This window comes from Trachypithecus francoisi, unplaced genomic scaffold (genome assembly GCF_009764315.1).
Source record: "Trachypithecus francoisi isolate TF-2019V2 unplaced genomic scaffold, Tfra_2.0 Lachesis_group4, whole genome shotgun sequence".
NCBI classification, from domain to species: Eukaryota; Metazoa; Chordata; class Mammalia; order Primates; family Cercopithecidae; genus Trachypithecus; species Trachypithecus francoisi.
In genome coordinates this window covers 145485061-145503702 of record NW_022681469.1, presented here as the reverse complement: position 1 = coordinate 145503702, position 18642 = coordinate 145485061, and the positions used below count along the sequence as shown (strand labels likewise).

At 41.3% G+C, this 18642-nt stretch overlaps 1 protein-coding gene across 9 annotated transcripts in view; it reads left to right on the top strand.

Moving 5' to 3' along the window:
* Window positions 1-18642, top strand: part of COBL (cordon-bleu WH2 repeat protein) — a 323275-nt gene that overhangs the window by 120967 nt on the left and 183666 nt on the right. For 5 of the 9 annotated variants that reach the window (XM_033194344.1, XM_033194346.1, XM_033194340.1 and 2 more), the window contains exons 3-5: window positions 8147-8357; window positions 10641-10869; window positions 13772-13816. In XM_033194344.1, the coding sequence (XP_033050235.1) occupies window positions 8147-8357; window positions 10641-10869; window positions 13772-13816 (485 nt within the window). The remainder of the gene's footprint in view (window positions 1-8146; window positions 8358-10640; window positions 10870-13771; window positions 13817-18642) is intronic. The other 4 variants (XM_033194347.1, XM_033194345.1, XM_033194341.1 and 1 more) reach the window with 1 other exon arrangement.

The following is an 18642-nucleotide window of genomic DNA, read 5'->3' as shown; positions in this document are numbered from 1 at the left end:
GCTGGAAAAGGCACTTAGAAGATTTTTGTCTTACTAAAATTTTCAGACCTCTTTTGACACCGAACTTGTTATATACCTTGAAGAATGTTCCATATGCTCTTGAGAAGAATCTGTATTTTTCTGATATTAGATGGCAGTTATGTATCTTAGGTCAATTTAGTCTATAGTGTTGTTCAGTTATTCTATTTTCTTATTGACTGATTTTCTACCAGAATGATCTATCCATTTTAGAGAGTAAAGTTTTGAAGTCTCTTCCTATTATTGTATTATTACAGTATTGCTGTCTCTTTCTCCCTTCAGATTTATCAATGTAATACTTTACATATTTAGGTGCTTTCGTGTTGGTGGTATAAGTATTAATATTTATAACTATTGAGTCTTTCTGTTGAATTGTCCCTTATATCATTATATAATGACATTTGTCACATGACAGTTTGGACTTAAACCCTATTTTATTTAATGACAGTATAGCTACCCCTGCTCTCCTTTCTTTCTTCCTTTCTTCCTTTTCTTCCCCTTCCTCCCTCCCTTCCCTCCCTCCCTCCCTCCCTCCCTCTTTCCCTCCCTCTCTCCCTCCCTCCCTCCCTCCTTCCTGCCTTCCTGCCTTCCTGCCTTCCTGCCTTCCTTCCTTCTTTCCTTCCCACTCTGTCACCCAGGCTGGAGTACAGTGGCACCATCTTGGCTAACTGCAATCTCTGTCTCCTGGGTTCAAGCAATTCTCCTGCCTCAGCCTCCTGAGTAGCAGGGATTTAAGGCACCCGCCACCATGCCCACCTAATTTTTGGTATTTTTAGTAGAGATTGGGTTTCACCATGTTGGCCAGGCTGGTCTCGAACTCCTGACCTCGTGATCCACCCCTCTCGGTCTCCCAAAGTGCTGGGATTAGAGGTGTGAGCCACCGCACCCGACTCCTTTCTTTAACCTTTCTCATGAAATATCATTCTTCATTCTTTATTTTCAACCTCTGTGTCCTCAAATCTAAAATGAGTCTCTTGTAGACAGCATATAGTTGATTATTATTATTTATTTGTTCATCTACAGTATTTCTTTTGATTGGACAGTTTAGTATATTTGAATTTTAAATAATTATTAATAGGTAAGGACTTACTCTTGCCATTTTGTCATTTGTTTTCTACCTTTTTTATAGTTCTCTTATATGTCTTGGTGTCTTCCTTTGTGGTTTGACTATTGTAGCAGTGTACTTTGATTCTTCTCTCTTAATCTTTTTTGCATCTACTATACATTGTGTGTGTGTATTTGTGTGTGGTTACCATGGAGTTTACACTGAAGAATTTATAGTTACAGCAATCTGTTTGAAGCTGATATCCACTTCACTTCAGTCTTATACAGGCGCTCTATGCTTTACTTCCCCCTCCCCCACACACTTTATGTAACTGATGTCAGATTTTATTTTTCTGTATTGTATTTCCATTATTAAATTTGTGTAGCTATATTTATTCTGACAACTTACCTTCTAATTTATATACTAGTGTTTAAAGTGATTTGTGTGTACCATTTCAGTATTAAAATATTCTGTGTTTAGCAACAAGATTTATATTTTCATATGCTTTAATGATGCTGTTTATTGTCTTTTCATTTCAGCTGGAAAAACTAACTTTAGCAGGTCTAGTGGTGACAAACTTCCTAGTTTTGACAGGGAAAGACTTATCTCTCCTTCATCCTTAAACTACAGTTTTTCTGGATAAAGTATTCTTGGTTGGCATTTTTTCTTCCAGTACTTTGCTATATCATCCCATTGTCTCCTGGTCTGCAAGGTTTTTGCTGATAAATCTTATGATGTTTCCCTTGTGTGTGACAAGGTACCTTTCTCTTGCTGCTTTAAGAATTGTCTCTTTGTCTTTTACTTCTGAAAAACTCTAATATTTGAGACAAACTATAATGTGCTTCAGAGTAATGCTCTTTTTGTTTAATATATTTGAAGATCTTAGGACTTTATGTCAACTTCCCTCTGTAGAGTTGGGAAGATTTTTGCCATTATTTCTTTAAATAGGCTTTCCACCACTTTGATGGTGTTCTGTAAGTTTCATAGGCTTTCTTCACTTTTCATTTTTTTTTCCTTCTAACTGGTTAATTTCAAATGGCCAGGCTTCCAATTTACTGATTCTTTTTCCTACATGATCAGGTTTTCTGTTGAAGCTCTGTCTATTGGGTTTTTCAGTTCAATCCTTGTATTCTTCAGCTCCAAGATTTCTGTTTGGTTTCTTCTTAATGCTTCTGTTTCATTATTAAATTTCTCATTTTGTTCATGTATTGATTTCCTAATTTCATTTAGTTTTAAAATCTGTATTCTCCTGAAGCTCATTAAGCTTCTTTAAGATGGCTATTTTGGATTCCTTTTCAGGTGATTTATGGATCTCCACCTTTCTGGGATTGGTTACTGGGATTTTGTTAGTTAACTTTGGTGGTGGTGTGTTTACCTTATGCTTTGTGATCCATGTAAACTTGTGTGTGTCTGTGCATTTGAAGGAGCAGACACCTCTAGTCTTTAGACTGGTTTTGGCAGATAAGGATCTACTCCTAGCTCACCAGACTGATGTTTTTGCCTCTGGTATCTCAGTCACGCTGAGTTTGGAGCCAGGTAAAATGACTGTTTCAGGGAATGCAGTTGGGACTGAGCTTGGGAAACCTGTCACCAAGGGTATGAATAGACATGTCTCCCAGCAGGCCACAGTCGAGAGGGGCTGGAGCCAGGGCACATGACTACTTCAGTATCTGCAGTTGGGTCTGAGGTCAGCAAGCATGTTACTGGGGGGATAGGTTGGGTATGGCCCCTCTCAGGAAATAGAAGATGGGACTTTTGGAAGCACCACAGCTCTTTGTGGTTGGAGCTGAGTTCATAGGAGGACAGGGATGCTTTCAGTCCATAGCTGGTACCAAAGCCTATGAACCTGCCAGCAGACTGTGGGCCTCATTTCTCAGTGTATCCCTCCTCAGTCTGGGGCTCTACCAGGGTCTCACAATCTTCTTTCTGGATCCCAAAGCTCTTACAAAGGAACTTCTGTGCATGGCAGGCTGCCAAATCATTTTTTCTGTTGGGGTACATGAGCCAGAGACCCCCTGTTCTACTGTCTTACTGATGTCACTCGCATCTGTGTGTTTACCAGTGCCCTATGAGTTCCCAATCTTCAATTTATTTGGTAACATCTGGAAACCATAATTATGTCCTGCAAGAATTATGCAAGTTACTTACTAAGGAGTAGATCAGAGGAAAAAAAACCTGTGCCCATCTTCTTGGGAAATTCATAGGAAAAGAGAGTTTAGCTTTAAATAAATAAAAATATTCTGCTAGAAAAATGTAAAAGATATAAATGCAGATATAAATCCCAACAAGACACTTCACAAGAAGATCCCTCCTAAGACACATAATCATCAGATTCTCCAAGGTCAAAATGAAAGAAAAAATGTTAAAGGCAGCTAGAGAGAATAGTCAGGTCATCTGTAAAGGGAAGCCCATCAGACTAAAAATGGACCTCTTAGCAGAAACCCTACAAGCCAAAAGAGCATCGGGGGCCAATATTCAACATCCTTAAAAGAAATTCCAACCCAGAATTTCATATCTGCACAGACTAAGCTTCATAAACAAAGGAGAAATAAGATCCTTTTCAAATAAGCAAATGCTGAAGGAATTCCTTACCTCCAGACCTGCCTTACAAGAGCTCCTGAAGGAAGCACTAAATATGGAAAGGAAACACCATTACTAGCTACTAACACTAAAGTACACAGACTACTGACACTGTAAAGCAACCACTAAACAAGTCTGCAAAATAACCAGCTAACATCATGATAACAGGATCAAATCCACATATATCAATACTAACCTTGAATGTAAATGAGCTAAATGCCCCAATTAAAAGGCACAGAGTGGCAAGCTGGATGAAGAACCAAGACCCATTGGTATGCTGTCTTCAAGAAACCTATCTTACCTGCAGTGACACACATAAGCTCAAAACAAAAGGGATTGAGAAAAATCTACCAAGCAAATGGAAAATAGAAGAAAGCAGGAGTTGTAATACTAATTTCAGACAGAACAGATTTTAATTCAACAAAGATCAAAAAAGACAAGGGCATTACATAATGGTAAAGGGTTAAATTCAACAAGAAGACATAACTGTTTTAAATATATATGCATGTAACACAGAAGCACTCAGACTCATCAAGCAGTTTCTTAATGACCTTCAAAGAAACTTAGACCCCCACATATTAATAGTGGGAGACTTTAACATCCCACTGACAACATTAGACCATAAAGACAAAAAATTAACAAAGATATTCAGGACCTGAACTCAGCACTGGATCAAATGGACCTGATAGACATCTACAGAACTTTTCACCCTAAAACAACAGAATATGCATTTTTTCATTGCCATGTGTCATGTACTCCAAAATCGATCACATAATCAGAAATAAAAGACTCCTCAGCAAATGCAGAAGAAATTAAATAGTAACAACCAATCTCTCAGACCAGAGAGCAATCAAATTAGAAATCAAGACTAATAAATTCACTCAAAACAATACAATTACATGGAAATGGAATAATCGGCTCCTGAATTACTTTTGGGTAAATAATGAAATGAAGGGGGAAATCAAGAAGTTCTTTTAAACTAATGAGAGCAAAGATACAGCATACCAGAATCTCGGGGACACAGCTAAGGCAGTTTTAAGAGAGAAATTTATAGCAGCAAATGCCTACATCAAAAAGTTAGATCTCAGTTTAACAACCTAACACTACAATTAAAAGAGCTAGAGAACCAAGAGAAAACCAACACTAAAGCTAGCAGAAGACAAGAAATAACCAAAATCAGAGCTGAACTGAAGGAGATTGAGACATGAAAATCTATTCAAAAGATCAATGAATCCTGGAGCTGTTTTTTTTTTTTTTAATTAATAGACTGCTAGCTAAGCTAATAAAGAAGAAAAGAGAGAAGATGTACATAAACACAATCAGAAACAGCAAGTGGGGTGTCACCACTGACCCCATAGAAATACAACTAATCATCAGAATATTATGAACACTTCTATGCACATAAACTAGAAAATCTAGAAGAAATGGATAAATTCCTGGATACACACACACTCTCCCAAGACTGAAACAGGAAGAAATTGAATCTCTGAACAGACCAGTAACAAGCTCTGAAATAGAATCAGTAATAAATATTCTACCAACCAAAAAGAAAAGAAAAAGTCCAGGAGCAAACGGATTCACAGCTGAATTCTACCAGATATACAAAGAAAAACTGGTACTATTACTGCTGAAACTGTTCCCATAAATAACTAAATAAGTAAGTAAGGATGAAGGATTCCTCTCTAACTCATTCTATGAAGCCAACATTATCCTGATACCAAAAACTGACAGGGACACCACACAAAAAAAGAAAACTTCAGGCCACTATCCTTGATAAACATCAGTGGAGAAATCCTCAACAAAATACTGGCAAACTGAATCCAGCAGCACATCAGAAATCTTATCCACCACGATCAAGTAGGCTTTATCCCTGGGATGCAAGGTTGGTTCAACATATTCGTATCAGTAAATGTATTTCATCACGTAAACAGAACAAAAGACAGACACCACACGATTATTTCAAACGATGCAGAAGAGGCTTTTGATAAAATTCAGCATCCTTTCAGGTTAAAACCTCTGAATAAACTAGGTGTTGAAGGAATATACCTCAAAATAATAATAAGAGCCATATATGACAAACCCACAGCCAAGATCATATTGAATGGGCAAAAGCTGGAAGCATTTCCCTTGAAAACCAGCATAAGACAAGGATGCCTCCTCTCACCACTCCTATTCAACATAGTACTGGAAATTCTGGCCAGGACAATCAGGCAAAAGAAAAAAATAAAGGGCATCCAGATCGGAAGAGAGGAAGTCAAACTATCTCTATTTGCAGACGACATGATCCTGTATATAGAACACCCCATAGTCTTGACCCTAAATCTTCTTAAGCTGATAAACAATTTCAGCAAAGTCTCAGGATACAAAATTGATGTACAAAAATCCCTAGCATTCCTATACATCAACACAGTTAAGCTGAGAGCCAAATCAGGAATGCAGTCTCATTCACAATTGCCACAAAAAAGTTATAAAATACCTAGGAATGAAGGTAACCAGCAAGGTGAAAGATCACTACAAGGAGAACTATAAAACACTGCTCAAAGAAATCAGAGATGATACAAACAGATGGAAAGGACAGACCAGTATATATGCTGTGCCTATTAAACTATCAATGACATTCTTCACAGAACTAGAAAAAACTATTTTAAAATTCACAGAGAACCAAAAAATAAACCCAAATAGCCAAGGCAATCCTAAGCAAAAGAACAAAGCTGGAGGCATCATGCTACTTGACTTAAAACTATACTATAGGGAGTAACCAAAACAGCATGCTACTGGTATAAAAACAGACACATAGGGCAATGGAACAGAATGGAGAACCCAAAAATAAGATCACACACCTATAACTATCTGATCTTTGATGAAGCTGACAAAAACAAGCAATGGGGAAAGAATTCCCTATTTAGTAAATGGTGATGGGAAAACTGACTAGCTATGTGCAGAAGATTGAAACTAGACCCCTTCCGTATACCATGTACAAAAGATAACTCAAGATGGATTAAAGACTTAAATTTAAAACCTAAACTATAAAAACCTTGGAAGACAACCAAGGCAATACCATTCTGGACATAGAACAGTCAAAGATTTTATGATGAAGTCTCCAAAACCAATTGCAACAAAAGCAAAACTTGACAAATGGAATCTAATTAAACTACAGAGCTTCTGCACAGCGAAAGAAACTATAACAGAGTAAACAGATAACCTACAAAATAGGAGAAAATACTTTCCAACTATGCATCTGACAAAAGTCTAATATCCAGCATCTAAAAGGAACTTAAATTTACAAGAAAAAAAACAAACCCCATTAAGAAGTGGGCAAAGGACATGAACAGCCACTTTTCAAGAGAAGACATACATGAGGCCAACAAACATGAAAAAAAGCTCAACATCACTGATCATTAGAGAAATACAAATCAAAACCACAATGAAATACCATCTCACACCAGTCAGAAGGGCTACTATGAAAAAGTCAAAAAACAACAGATACTGGTAAGGTTGCAGAGAAAAAGGAGCACTTATACACTGTTGGTGTATAAGGTGGAATTGTAAATTAGTTCAACCATTGTGGAAGACAGTGTGGCAATTCCTCCAAGACCTAAAAACAGAACTACCATTCAACCCAGCAATCCCATTACTTTATACCGAAAGGAATATAAATCATTCTGTCATATGCACATGTACGTTCATTGCAGCACTATTCACAATAGCAAAGACATGGAATCAATGTAAAGGCCCATCGTTAGTATGTTGGATAAAGAAAATGTAGTACAGATACACCATGGACTACTATGCATCCATTAAAAAAAAGAATAGGATCATGTCCTTTGTAGAAACATGGGTGGAGCTAGAGGTCATTATCCTTAGCAAACTAATGCAGCAACAGAGAACCAAATACTGCATGTTCTGACTTATAGGTGGAAGCTAAATGATGAGAACACATGGACACATCGAGGGGAACAACAACAACAAACACTGGGGTCTCTCAGAGGATGGAGGGTGGAAGGAGGGAAAGGATCAGAAAAAATAACTAATGGGTACTAGGATTAATACCTGGGTGATAAAATAATCTATACAACAAACCCAAGTTTAACTATGTAACAAACCTGCACATATACCCCGAACTTAAAAGTTAAATCAAAAAGATACATTATATTTATGAATAACTGAAAATTTAGTTTCTTGTATGCATGAAAAATATTTGTGCTAACAGACCTTAGATGATTCAACTCAACATACCCTTGGATTTAACTAAAAATATAACGATTTTCCAAGCTATTAATTATGATTTTTCTCTTTCAATAGTGTTGTTTGTTAGTGCTGAAAATGTTAACATATTGCTCTACAACCATGCAGAAGGAATTAATGAGCTGCTGTTGTCTTTTTTCATAAGCACATCTAATTTGCTCATTCATCCACTTGTTCATTTGTTCTACCCTTATTTAGCCAGGCAAAAGAGAGAGGGCAGTCATTCCTAATAATCATGATTTGTTTTCCTTTTTTCAGCCATGCAATGATGGACCTACTGGTTGAACTTTGCCTTCAGAACCACCTGAATCCATCCCACCACGCCCTTGAAATTCGGTCTTCAGAAACCCAACAGCCTTTGAGTTTTAAGCCAAATACTTTGATTGGGACCCTGAATGCGCATACTGTGTTTGTGAAAGAAAAAGTTCCTGAAGAGAAGGTTAAGCCTGGTCCCCCTAAGGTGCCTGAGGTTAGTAGGTACCTACATGGAGATACTTGTGTGTGAATGTGTGGCAGGTCCTGAGTAGAGGCCAGTGTGGCTCTTCTTATCTAAATACAATGCAGAGATTTGTGGCTGAGGCTGCTACTTTCATGCCAGACAAAGCTAGGCACTGAACAGAGTTTGTTTTAGGAGACAAAATATATAGAATTGAATAATGTTCATCGTTGTAACATTGCTCCTTTATATATTATAGAAGAGGAATTGATCTACAGTGAGCTATCCATTAGACCTTCATTCAAAGAGGGACATAGTCTCTAATTCTGTACTTTCTAATATGATAGTCACTGGCCACATGCAGCTTTTTTTAAAATTTGGTATGTTTATTATTGTTATTGTTGCTCATGTAGATTTTTCTTTTTTCATTTTAATTGACACATACAGCTTTTGAACACTTGAAATGTGGCTGGTGTGATTGAGAAACTGAATTTTTTATTTAATTTTAATTTTAAATTTAAATTACCACTAGCTAATGGCTACCTGATTGGACAGTGTAGTTCTAGAATTCTTCCTGACTCAGGAAGCAGTTGGCATCTATAGAGGATTTAAACATCTTCCCAGAGGAAGAGAATAAAAAGGGAAAAATTTTTTTTCCAAAAAATGATGTCAGAAATATTTATTCATTGCATTTGGAAAATGTCTTATATACATAGCTGTATTCCAGGCTTTCATTAATTAAAATTAATTCTGGTAGCTTATTATATACTTTTATTGTTTTTGTTGTTATTTTGAGATAGACCTTCACTCTTGTTGCCCAGGCTGGAGTGCAGTGGTGTGATCTTGGCTCATTGCTACCTCTACCTCCCAGGTTCAAGCAGTTCTCCTGCCTCAGTCTCTGGAGTAACTGGGACTACAGTTGCATGCCACCATGCCTGGCTAATTTGTGTATTTAGTAGAGACAGGGTTTCACCATGTTGGCCAGTCTGGTCTTGAACTCCTGACCTCAGGTGAGCCACCTGCCTCAGCATCTCAAAGTGCTGGGATTACAGGCCTGAGCCACCATACCCAGCCTTATTGTGCTTTTAAATAAGTCTTTGATACTAATCTTTTAGCTCAAATTAAAAGCAATGTTACTTTCAGATTCTTAGCAAATCTTCTAAATTTTCCTGCTTTTAAAAATGGCAGTGCAGCCAACATTAATCTCCTATTAATTTCTAGGATTGATTGGTTAGTGCATTCTCATTGTTGCTCTAGAACACTCTGACCAGAGATTTCCCCTTATTCCTCAAGTAAACAGTGTTTGAGGCAGAGCATCTCTGTATATACCCTGCGTCTTCCCTTGACTTCCTGCTTCTCAGGGCAGGTAAGCCCAGGCGTATGCATGATTCCACTTGTTAGGACAGGAGAGGACCAGTAAAAGAGCAGTAGGTTCCATATTTTCTCCCAAAATTCATCGTTATCCCAGCCACTGGGTCCTGGTACGCAGGCTGGAAGAGAGTGTGAGGCCTTCCTTTGCTGCTCTTTTGTTCAATCTACATTTACTGTGTCCAGCTCTGCAGTGTGTTAGCACAATTAGGATGATCAGTAAAAGCGCAAGAAAAATGATCAGTAAAAGTGGAAGAAAAATGACTACCACTTTATCTGCAGTCATTTAGAATTAGTATTAGTCAATTGAGTGTTTTTCTTCCTATTATACGCCTGGTATTTTTTTAAATAAAATATATTTCTAGCCTACATACATATATGTAGTGTGTATACATAAATACATGTAAGTCTGTGTACACACTGTATGTGTTTCATATATGTGTATATAGTATGTATGTACACTATATATATATTATATATACATCTATGTACATACATAGGTGTTCCTATATTTATGTGGATATTTTAACTCCTTAAAACTTTGACGTCATGTTTTTGGGGGGTTTTTCTTTAAATTATTCATACTACTTCCAAACTATTTCCTTTAGAAAATGCATATAAGTGCCATGTGTTCACATCTGGCCAGAACCCTTGGAAGACAGTAAAGTATATGTGTTGGATTTTAAATGTAGAGTCCTCCCTGATGTTTATTTCACTGTGTTGTTAGCAGCTTGTTCACTAGTAAGAGATTCTAAACCAAATTTATTATTCTAGACATTTGTTTTTCAATATTCATTATGCCATTTTCCCCCATGACTCACTCAATTTGTGGAAGAAAGATTTGGGCTACACACAATCCTGTCACACCCAACTGTCAGACTGACACAGGAGTTGAAGCTTTGTGGGAGGATGTCTTACCAAATTCTTTTTGCCTGTGTGTTCTTCCAGAAATCTGTGCGTTTGGTCGTGAATTACCTGCGGACACAAAAAGCTGTTGTGCGTGTGAGCCCTGAGGTTCCTCTCCAGAATATTCTCCCAGTCATTTGTGCAAAGTGTGAGGTCAGCCCAGAGCATGTGGTTCTCCTCAGGGACAACATTGCCGGAGAGGAGCTGGAGCTGTCCAAGTCCCTGAACGAGCTTGGGATAAAGGAGCTCTACGCGTGGGACAACAGAAGAGGTGAGGCCCCGCTGCGTCTTATGCATATCCCCGTAATCACACAGATGCGCGGCTTGCACATGTCCTCTGTTGGCTCTCCTCAGCACTCTCGGTAGTGCCAGGGAGAGATGGGTACATGAAGTTCCAGGCAAGTCAAGTTGAAGTAGGCAAAAAAGAAATTTGGCCTGTTTTCCTTCCTCTGGATTGAACTGTGCCTCCTTTCTCCCAGCCCTGAACATATCCTTTATCCTTTGTCTCCCTGCAAACTTCCATGACATAAGTAAAAGGGGAAAAGGTGAGGCGAGGTTAGAGCTTATGCTCTGAAGTAACTACTCCAAACCATCTATAATACTTTATTGTGGGTTGGTGGCTCACACTTGTAATCCTGGCACTTTGAGAGGCCGAGGCAGGAGGATGACTGGAGCTCAGGAGTTCAAGACCAACCTGGACAAAATAGTGAGAACCTATCTCTACAAAAAATTTTAAACTTAGCCAGACGCAGTGGTGTATCCCCATTCCTGTAGTACCATCTACTTGAGAGGCTGAGGCTGGAGGATCGCCTGAACCGAGGAGGCTGAAGCTGTACTGAGCTGTGATCACACTATTGCCCTCAGCCTACGTGACAGAGTGAGACCCTGTCTCTTAAAAAAAAAAATTATCTTGATTTTCTTTTTCAGTTGCCATTAGCTGCTGTTCCCAGGTTTCAAACATTACATCTAAAACCAGTGGCAGAAATGCATTTAGCTTTCTCTAAAACTGAACAGTTACAGTGCATGAGATCCATTCCTGAAGATAACTTTAGGGACACCTTAGGCCTCCTTACTGTGTTGCCAGTGTCATCCTGCTCATCGTGTGAATCTGGCTCTTAGTATGAGGCCACTGTTAGAGCCACTGGTGAGAGTGGCAGCCCAGAGGCTTGCTGGTGCAGAAACTGATATGTTGTATAAGCACATGTTTCTGACTGATATAGAGTGCTAACTGCATATTTTAACTACTGTCAGACCACAGGAAATGTTATATTCCTTGACCTTAGAATGATCAAAATGGACTTTGTAAAAGTTTCTCTTCTAATGAGCCTCTTTTGATGTCTCTTGTCTCTGATTCATTATTCCACAAATATTGAATAGGTTGAGTTTTAAAAATATATACATATTCAAGTTTTTCCTGTTTTTCTATGGCTTGTTTTCTAATTTTTTCCAACAAAAATGTATTTTTTCTTTTCTTTTTCTTTTTCTTTTCTCTTTTTTTTTTTGAGATGGAGTTTCACTATTATACCCCAGGCTGGAGTGCAATGGTATGATACTGGCTCACTGCAACCTCCATCTCCCAGGTTCAAGTGATTCTCCTGCCTCAGCCTCCTGAGTAGCTGAGATTATAGGCACCCGCCACCGTGCTCGGCTAATTTTTGTATTCTTAGTAGAGACAGGGTTTCACCACATTGGCCAGGCTGGTCTCGAACTCCTGACCTCAGGTGCTCCGCCCACCTTGGCCTCCCAAAGTGCTGGGATTACAGGCGTGAGCCATTGCGCCTGGCCATATTTTTTCTTAATACCAAGTTTATTGTGAAATCCATGATCATAGTGGAATCTCTGTCCAGTCTGTCCTTTCCCCCCCCAAGTCAGCCCTTGTCTTCCTGGGTATCTGGCATCTAGATCTGATTTGACATTCAAGAGAGGATTTTGGCTCAATTGAGTATAAGATACATGGACTATTTATTCCTTTAAAAAAAGTACTTTGACATTTGAGAATAATGCTTCTTGTGTTTTATCCAGTGTCTTTTTAAAACACAGACAGAAATACTCTCAGCATCGCTGCACAGGCCTGGTGGCACTGAGTGTATCAGCGCTATTGAAATTTGCTTTACATGACTCTTTGGAAACAGCTTCCATTTGTTAAGATAAAAAGAAAAATGAAAGGAAAACTGTTCCACATTCAGGTGTCTGTAATAAAAAGGCTTACAAGTGTTTCTGTTACATGCCACCACTTGAACGTGTCTTGAAAGGTAGATGTTGAACCTGGCACTTGAGAGAAGTCATATAAAACCTGCCTGTCTGTGAAGGAGAGGACCCAGTCTAGCCCATGGTCATTGGAAATGCAGGAACTGAAGTATTCATGTGATCAGGGGCCCAGAGCATTTCTTCTGATCCTCATACGGGGCAGAGCAGAACATACTGGTGCGGTCAGCTTGGCCGTTCAGATTTTGAAGCACTTCTGCCCTTGGTGGGAACTAGCTGCTTCCAAACGCCCAAGTCCCCCTCTCTACTGTCTTGGACATTTTGGCCCTTTCCACCCCACCCCCAAGGCACCACGAGCTTCCCCACCGTGGGAACTGTGCTCCAGCCCTGTGGCCAGCACCCCTCTCATCTGGACTATGCCTGTGCCATACCAGCTGTGACATTTGATTACCATCCCTGCCAAGTGCCTGCCTCCTGCTCACTGTCAAATATTTGAAAAGACACTTGTCTAGAGACCATCCCCGAGGCTCCCTTTCTCCCCTACAACTGCCCTGGGCAGGCCTGCTGGGTGCTGCTGGAGGAGCCCTTGCTTTCACTCCTCTTGGTATTCACTTGGAGGGGAAAGGCTTCCACTCCTGAGCCCTACCACTGCTGGAGAACAGAAGGGCAGCTGGCAGGAGGCAAGGCATTGCTAGGCAGAGGCCCGCCCTCCCCTGGAATCCCTGGTGGGGGCATCTTGAAAAAGCCAAGGGCTCTGCTGCCACCTGCGTCCACAGAGGCACTTAGCAGGCTGTGCAGCTGCAGCCCCGAGAGGGCTAGCCCAGAGAGGCAAGCTGACCCAGCAGGAGGCCTTCTCACTGCTGCAGCAGGACAGCCCCCTCTGAGCCTTGTGAGAGCCAAGACCTGGGTCAGGGGCTCCCACACATCTTGAAACTGGACTTCACTCTCTCATTACCTGCCTTTTTCAGTTCGTCTGACCAAAACTCAGTCTGAGCCTTCCCTGAGCTGTCAAGGTACAGTGAACCTGGGGCTTCCCGCTCACCCTGTGAGGCTGCACTTTGCATGGCTCTGGGGTCAGAGCTGCACGGAGGTGATGTTTTTGTGCCAGACTCCAAGGAATGGAAGTTTGGCTTGGGGCCCTTCTGAAGGTGCATGCCAGGCCGACATGAGATTTTGGTTTGGTTTCTTGATTACCTGGTTGGTTTAGAGAAGAATGCTTCTTATGAGAATTTGCCAAGAGAATTTGCCATGATGAGAAAATGCTTCTTATGAGAATTTCTCATCTAATTGGTGAGAAATGAGGGAGGCAGTCACAGAAAACAAATTCTGTTGCCCAGTAATTCAAGACAGAGCAGATGTGGTGCACACGGGAAAGGCACCCTTTCCTTTTCACCTGTGCCTGCCCGTGCTTACCTGCCCCTGAAGGCCATCCTGCATGCTACAGAATTTGGGACAGTATGGATTTTAAAATTTAACCTTTTCTGTTATAGACAAGTATGCAAATGATTAGTCCAGATTTTGCATTTATTCCGACATCTATTTAAAAGTTTCTCTCATAGAGATATTTCTGTACAGAAAGAGATATTTCTCTACAGAAAGAGATGTTCATATGTATATATAGACAGATACAGAGATACATATGTGTGTATGTGTGTATATATATACTTAATCATATACACATATGCATATGCATATATAGAATGCCCATTGTACATTTGCAGATGTTCACCTGGTCCCCTCCTTCCATTTACTGCTTGCTGGCCTTGTCCTGGTCACTGAGTCTCCTCCTGTAGACAAGTGAGTGGTTTGGACTCATTGGTCTTTAAGGGTCCTTCATCCTTCATCCTTCTCTGCCCCTCTGTAATTCATCTTTAACATTTTTCAAATCATTGTAATGCTCCAGAAAGTAAAACTTTCTTGCAGATTAAGTGTGAGTTTCCAGATTTTTCTTAATATTTAATTACTTGTAAATTAGAGTAAATTCAAACAAAATAAATGCCACCCTCAGCTTATCATACCATAGGCACTGTGGGTTCTAGAGCTCACTTGCGTATGTTCGAGGGCTGGCTACGCATCAGTTGTTCATGGTTACTCCGCTTTATAGCCAGGCAGCCTCTGGACATTTTGGCTGATGGCAACACCGAATTCTACTTTTCTCCCAAACCAATTCTTCTTCAGTGTCTGCCAAGCCTCAGAGGCCTCGTAGGAGGCCCCTATCAGTCAGTGACTGAGACCAAAGCCTCACCTCTAAAAATAGACCATCTGCGTTAGGCCCAGCTCAGCATTGTGAGTCTCAGGGCCCTGGTGCCTCTACACAGCCGCGGGCTGTAGCTGCATGAGAAAAGTGTCACTACTGTTGAGGGGCAGTTCTGGTGCTGGGGCTGTCCTGGAGCCTTCATCAGGGAGCCGACCTCAGTCCTTAGGGGTGATGATCAGCCACTGTGTCATTCAAGAAGAGAAACAACAGGCTAGATTTCATTGCAGTTTTCTGATGCAGTCTGTCCTTTCTGTGGTCAGTGTAATACAGCTTGTGTACCAGGAACATGTTCTACTTCTCGATTATCAGTAGGATACTATGATGCCATCTGTTTTAACATTGACAGTTTCTCAACTTACGATTTTTCAACTTTACCGTGGTGTGAAAGTGCTATGCATTCAGTATGCTCCTGGACTTACGATGGGGTCACGTCTGGATAAAGCCACCGTGAACTGACAATATAACCCCATCATCAGTTCGCGAGCATCCATTGGTCCATGTCACATACCACTCAAGTCTAGAAACATCCTTGGTTATAAACATACATATTAAAGCATATAATAGTTTAGATGTAGTCTTAACTGTGTGCTGTTTTCCTCTTTATAGCTCTGTAGCTAATAGAGGGCTTGGTGCAACTAACTTTGCGGCATGTTTGCACACATGCGTTGGTGCTGCTGTACCATGTTGCAGCAGGCCCTCTGGTTTGGGTACTGTGCGATGTGGAGCCTGCTTGATGCCTCCGCTGGAGCCTCCTGCATGTAACTGAGTGTCCTGGCCCTGTCCTGGTAGCTAGGACGTGTACCTCTGCTCCTACAGAGTGATTTCGGGAGCGTGTATGCTGGGTTTTTGCTTTGCTGTGTGGACACTATCAGTGTTCATGCCTGTGTTATTAATGTACTGACTGCTGTGTGTGTTCTCTGACTCAAATATGAAATCATATATTAGCAGATCAAGAAGTTAATTGAGGGTTACCTTATTTGCATTAATAGTCTTATGGCAGAATTTGTAAAATCCCAGCCCATGATTCTGTCACCAGTGGTCTAGAGCTCTTGCTCTTGTCTAGAGCAGTTGACAGTGATATGGGAAAAATAATTTTTCTATCCTCCAGGAACACCTCCACTTTCTTCCTCTTGTCATATCTATATGCCCTGGCAGAGAAGAATGGAATGAAGTAATGACAAAGGCTTTTCCTGAACAAATAAATGTATGATACTAGTGAGCAGTGTGCTGAGCTCGGTGAGTGCCATCATGTGCGCTTACTGCACTCACCCTCAACCTGCACATGAAGCTGCTGAGACTTGGAGAAGCTAAGTGGTTTTCCCAAATGTGCCTCACACATGGGCGCTCTTAATCTCTTCACACCACTCCCCAAGCATGTTCTCCAGACCCTCAGCTTAAGCCTCCTTAGGGGCTAGTTTGACTGTGTAGTGCTGGGCACTGCACCCAGGGTTTCTTATTCTGGGGGTCTGGAGTGGGCCCAAGGATTCTTCTCTCTCACAAGTTCCCAGTGATGCTGATGCTGCAGGTTCCGTCTCGCTTTGGGAACCACGACCTGTGGCTCTCTTGTCAGCTGGCAGACACATCTGGGCTTCAGTGTGCTTGTCTGGAATTCGAAAGTGTCCAACTTGGCTCTAGAATCCTGATGAAGAAAAATTCAAGAGGGCTTGAGGATTTTGAGCTTCAGAAAAAAGGAAGAAGAGAACACTTGCCCCCCTAGAGAATGTAATTTGAAAGGAAAACATTCTGGATGCAGTAGAAGGAAAATCTGGAAATGTGGTTCCTGGGAGATTTGATGAGGTTGTTTCAAATACCACCTGGGGAGCCCATACTGTTACTCCATTTTCTGGAAATGAGCAGGAAGGCTGCTGATTTAGTTAAAGTTTGTACCTCACTCATAATTCTTAAAGCAGGTGTATTGCACTGATGTCACAGTCTTAGAGCTGTGCTCATGTGGCAGCCACAGCCTCATGTGGCTCTTGCATGTGCCCAGTCCATACTGAGATGTGCTGTAAGCCTAAAGGCCTGCTGGATTTTGAAGACTTAGCACCAAAACCAATGTAAAATATCTCATCAATACTTTTTATATTGACTGAATGATAGAATGACAATATTTTAGATATATTGGATTAAATGAAATTATTACAATTAATTTTACTTGGTTCTTTTTAATGTAGCTACTAGAAGATGTAAAATTACATATGTGGTCTGGTTGAGCTTTCTTTTGGACAGCTCTGCCCTAGAACTTTATTAATTTTGTCATTCTCCAAAAGGACACAACCACACCCAGAGAAAATGCCTCCATCATCCCTAAAAGACTGTGTAAGAACCTGTAGTGATTTCCCAAATGGGCCTGAGGCCTTGAGGACAGCTTTGAAAGAAATAGTTGATGGTTTTCCGTCTCTTACAAGAACTAAAAGTTTAAGAGTAGATGATTCATTTATTAAGATTTTTGGAGGGTGGAGCAAGATGGCCGAATAGGAACAGCTCCAGTCTCCAACTCCCAGCGCGAGCGACACAGAAGACCGGTGATTTCTGCATTTTCAACTGAGGTACTGGGGTCATCTCACTAGGGAGTACCGGACAATCGGTGCTGGTCAGCTGCTGCAGCCCGACCAGCGAGAGCTGAAGCAGGGCGAGGCACTGCCTCACCTGGGAAGCGCAAGGGGGAAGGGAATCCCTTTTCCTAGCCAGGGGAACTGAGACACACAACACCTGGAAAATCGGGTAACTCCCACCCCAATATTGCGCTTTAAGCAAACGGGCACACCAGGAGAATATATCCCACACCTGGCCGGGAGGGTCCCACGCCCATGGAGCCTCCCTCATTGCTAACACAGCAGTCTGCGATCTGACCACAAGGCAGGAGCAAGGCTGGGGGAGGGGCGCCCGCCATTGGTGAGGCTTAAGTAGGTAAACAAAGCCGCTGGGAAGCTCGAACTGGGCGGAGCTCACAGCAGCTCAAGGAAACCTGCCTGTCTCTGTAGACTCCACCTCTGGGGACAGGGCACAGATAAAAAACAACAACAACAACAAAAAGGCAGCAGAACCTCTGCAGACGCAAACAACTCTGTCTGACAGCTTTGAAGAGAGCAGTGGATCTCCCAACACGGAGGTTGAGATCTGAGAACGGACAGACTGCCTGCTCAAGTGGGTCCATGACCCCGAGTAGCCTAACTGGGAGACATCCCCCACTAGGGGCAGTCTGACACCCGACACCTCACAGGGTGGAGTACACCCCTGAGAGGAAGCTTCCAAAGTAAGAATCAGACAGGTACACTCGCTGTTCAGCAATATTCTATCTTCGGCAACCTCTGCTGCTGATACCCAGGCAAACAAGGTCTGGAGTGGACCTCAAGCAATCTCCAACAGACCTACAGCTGAGGGTCCTGACTGTCAGAAGGAAAACTATCAAAAAGGAAGGACACCTATACCAAAACCCCATCAGTACATCACCATCATCAAAGACCAGAGACAGATAAAACCACAAAGATGGGGAAGAATCAGGGCAGAAAAGCTGGAAATTCAAAAAATAAGAGCGCATCTCCCCCTGCAAAGGAGCGCAGCCCATCGCCAGCAACGGAT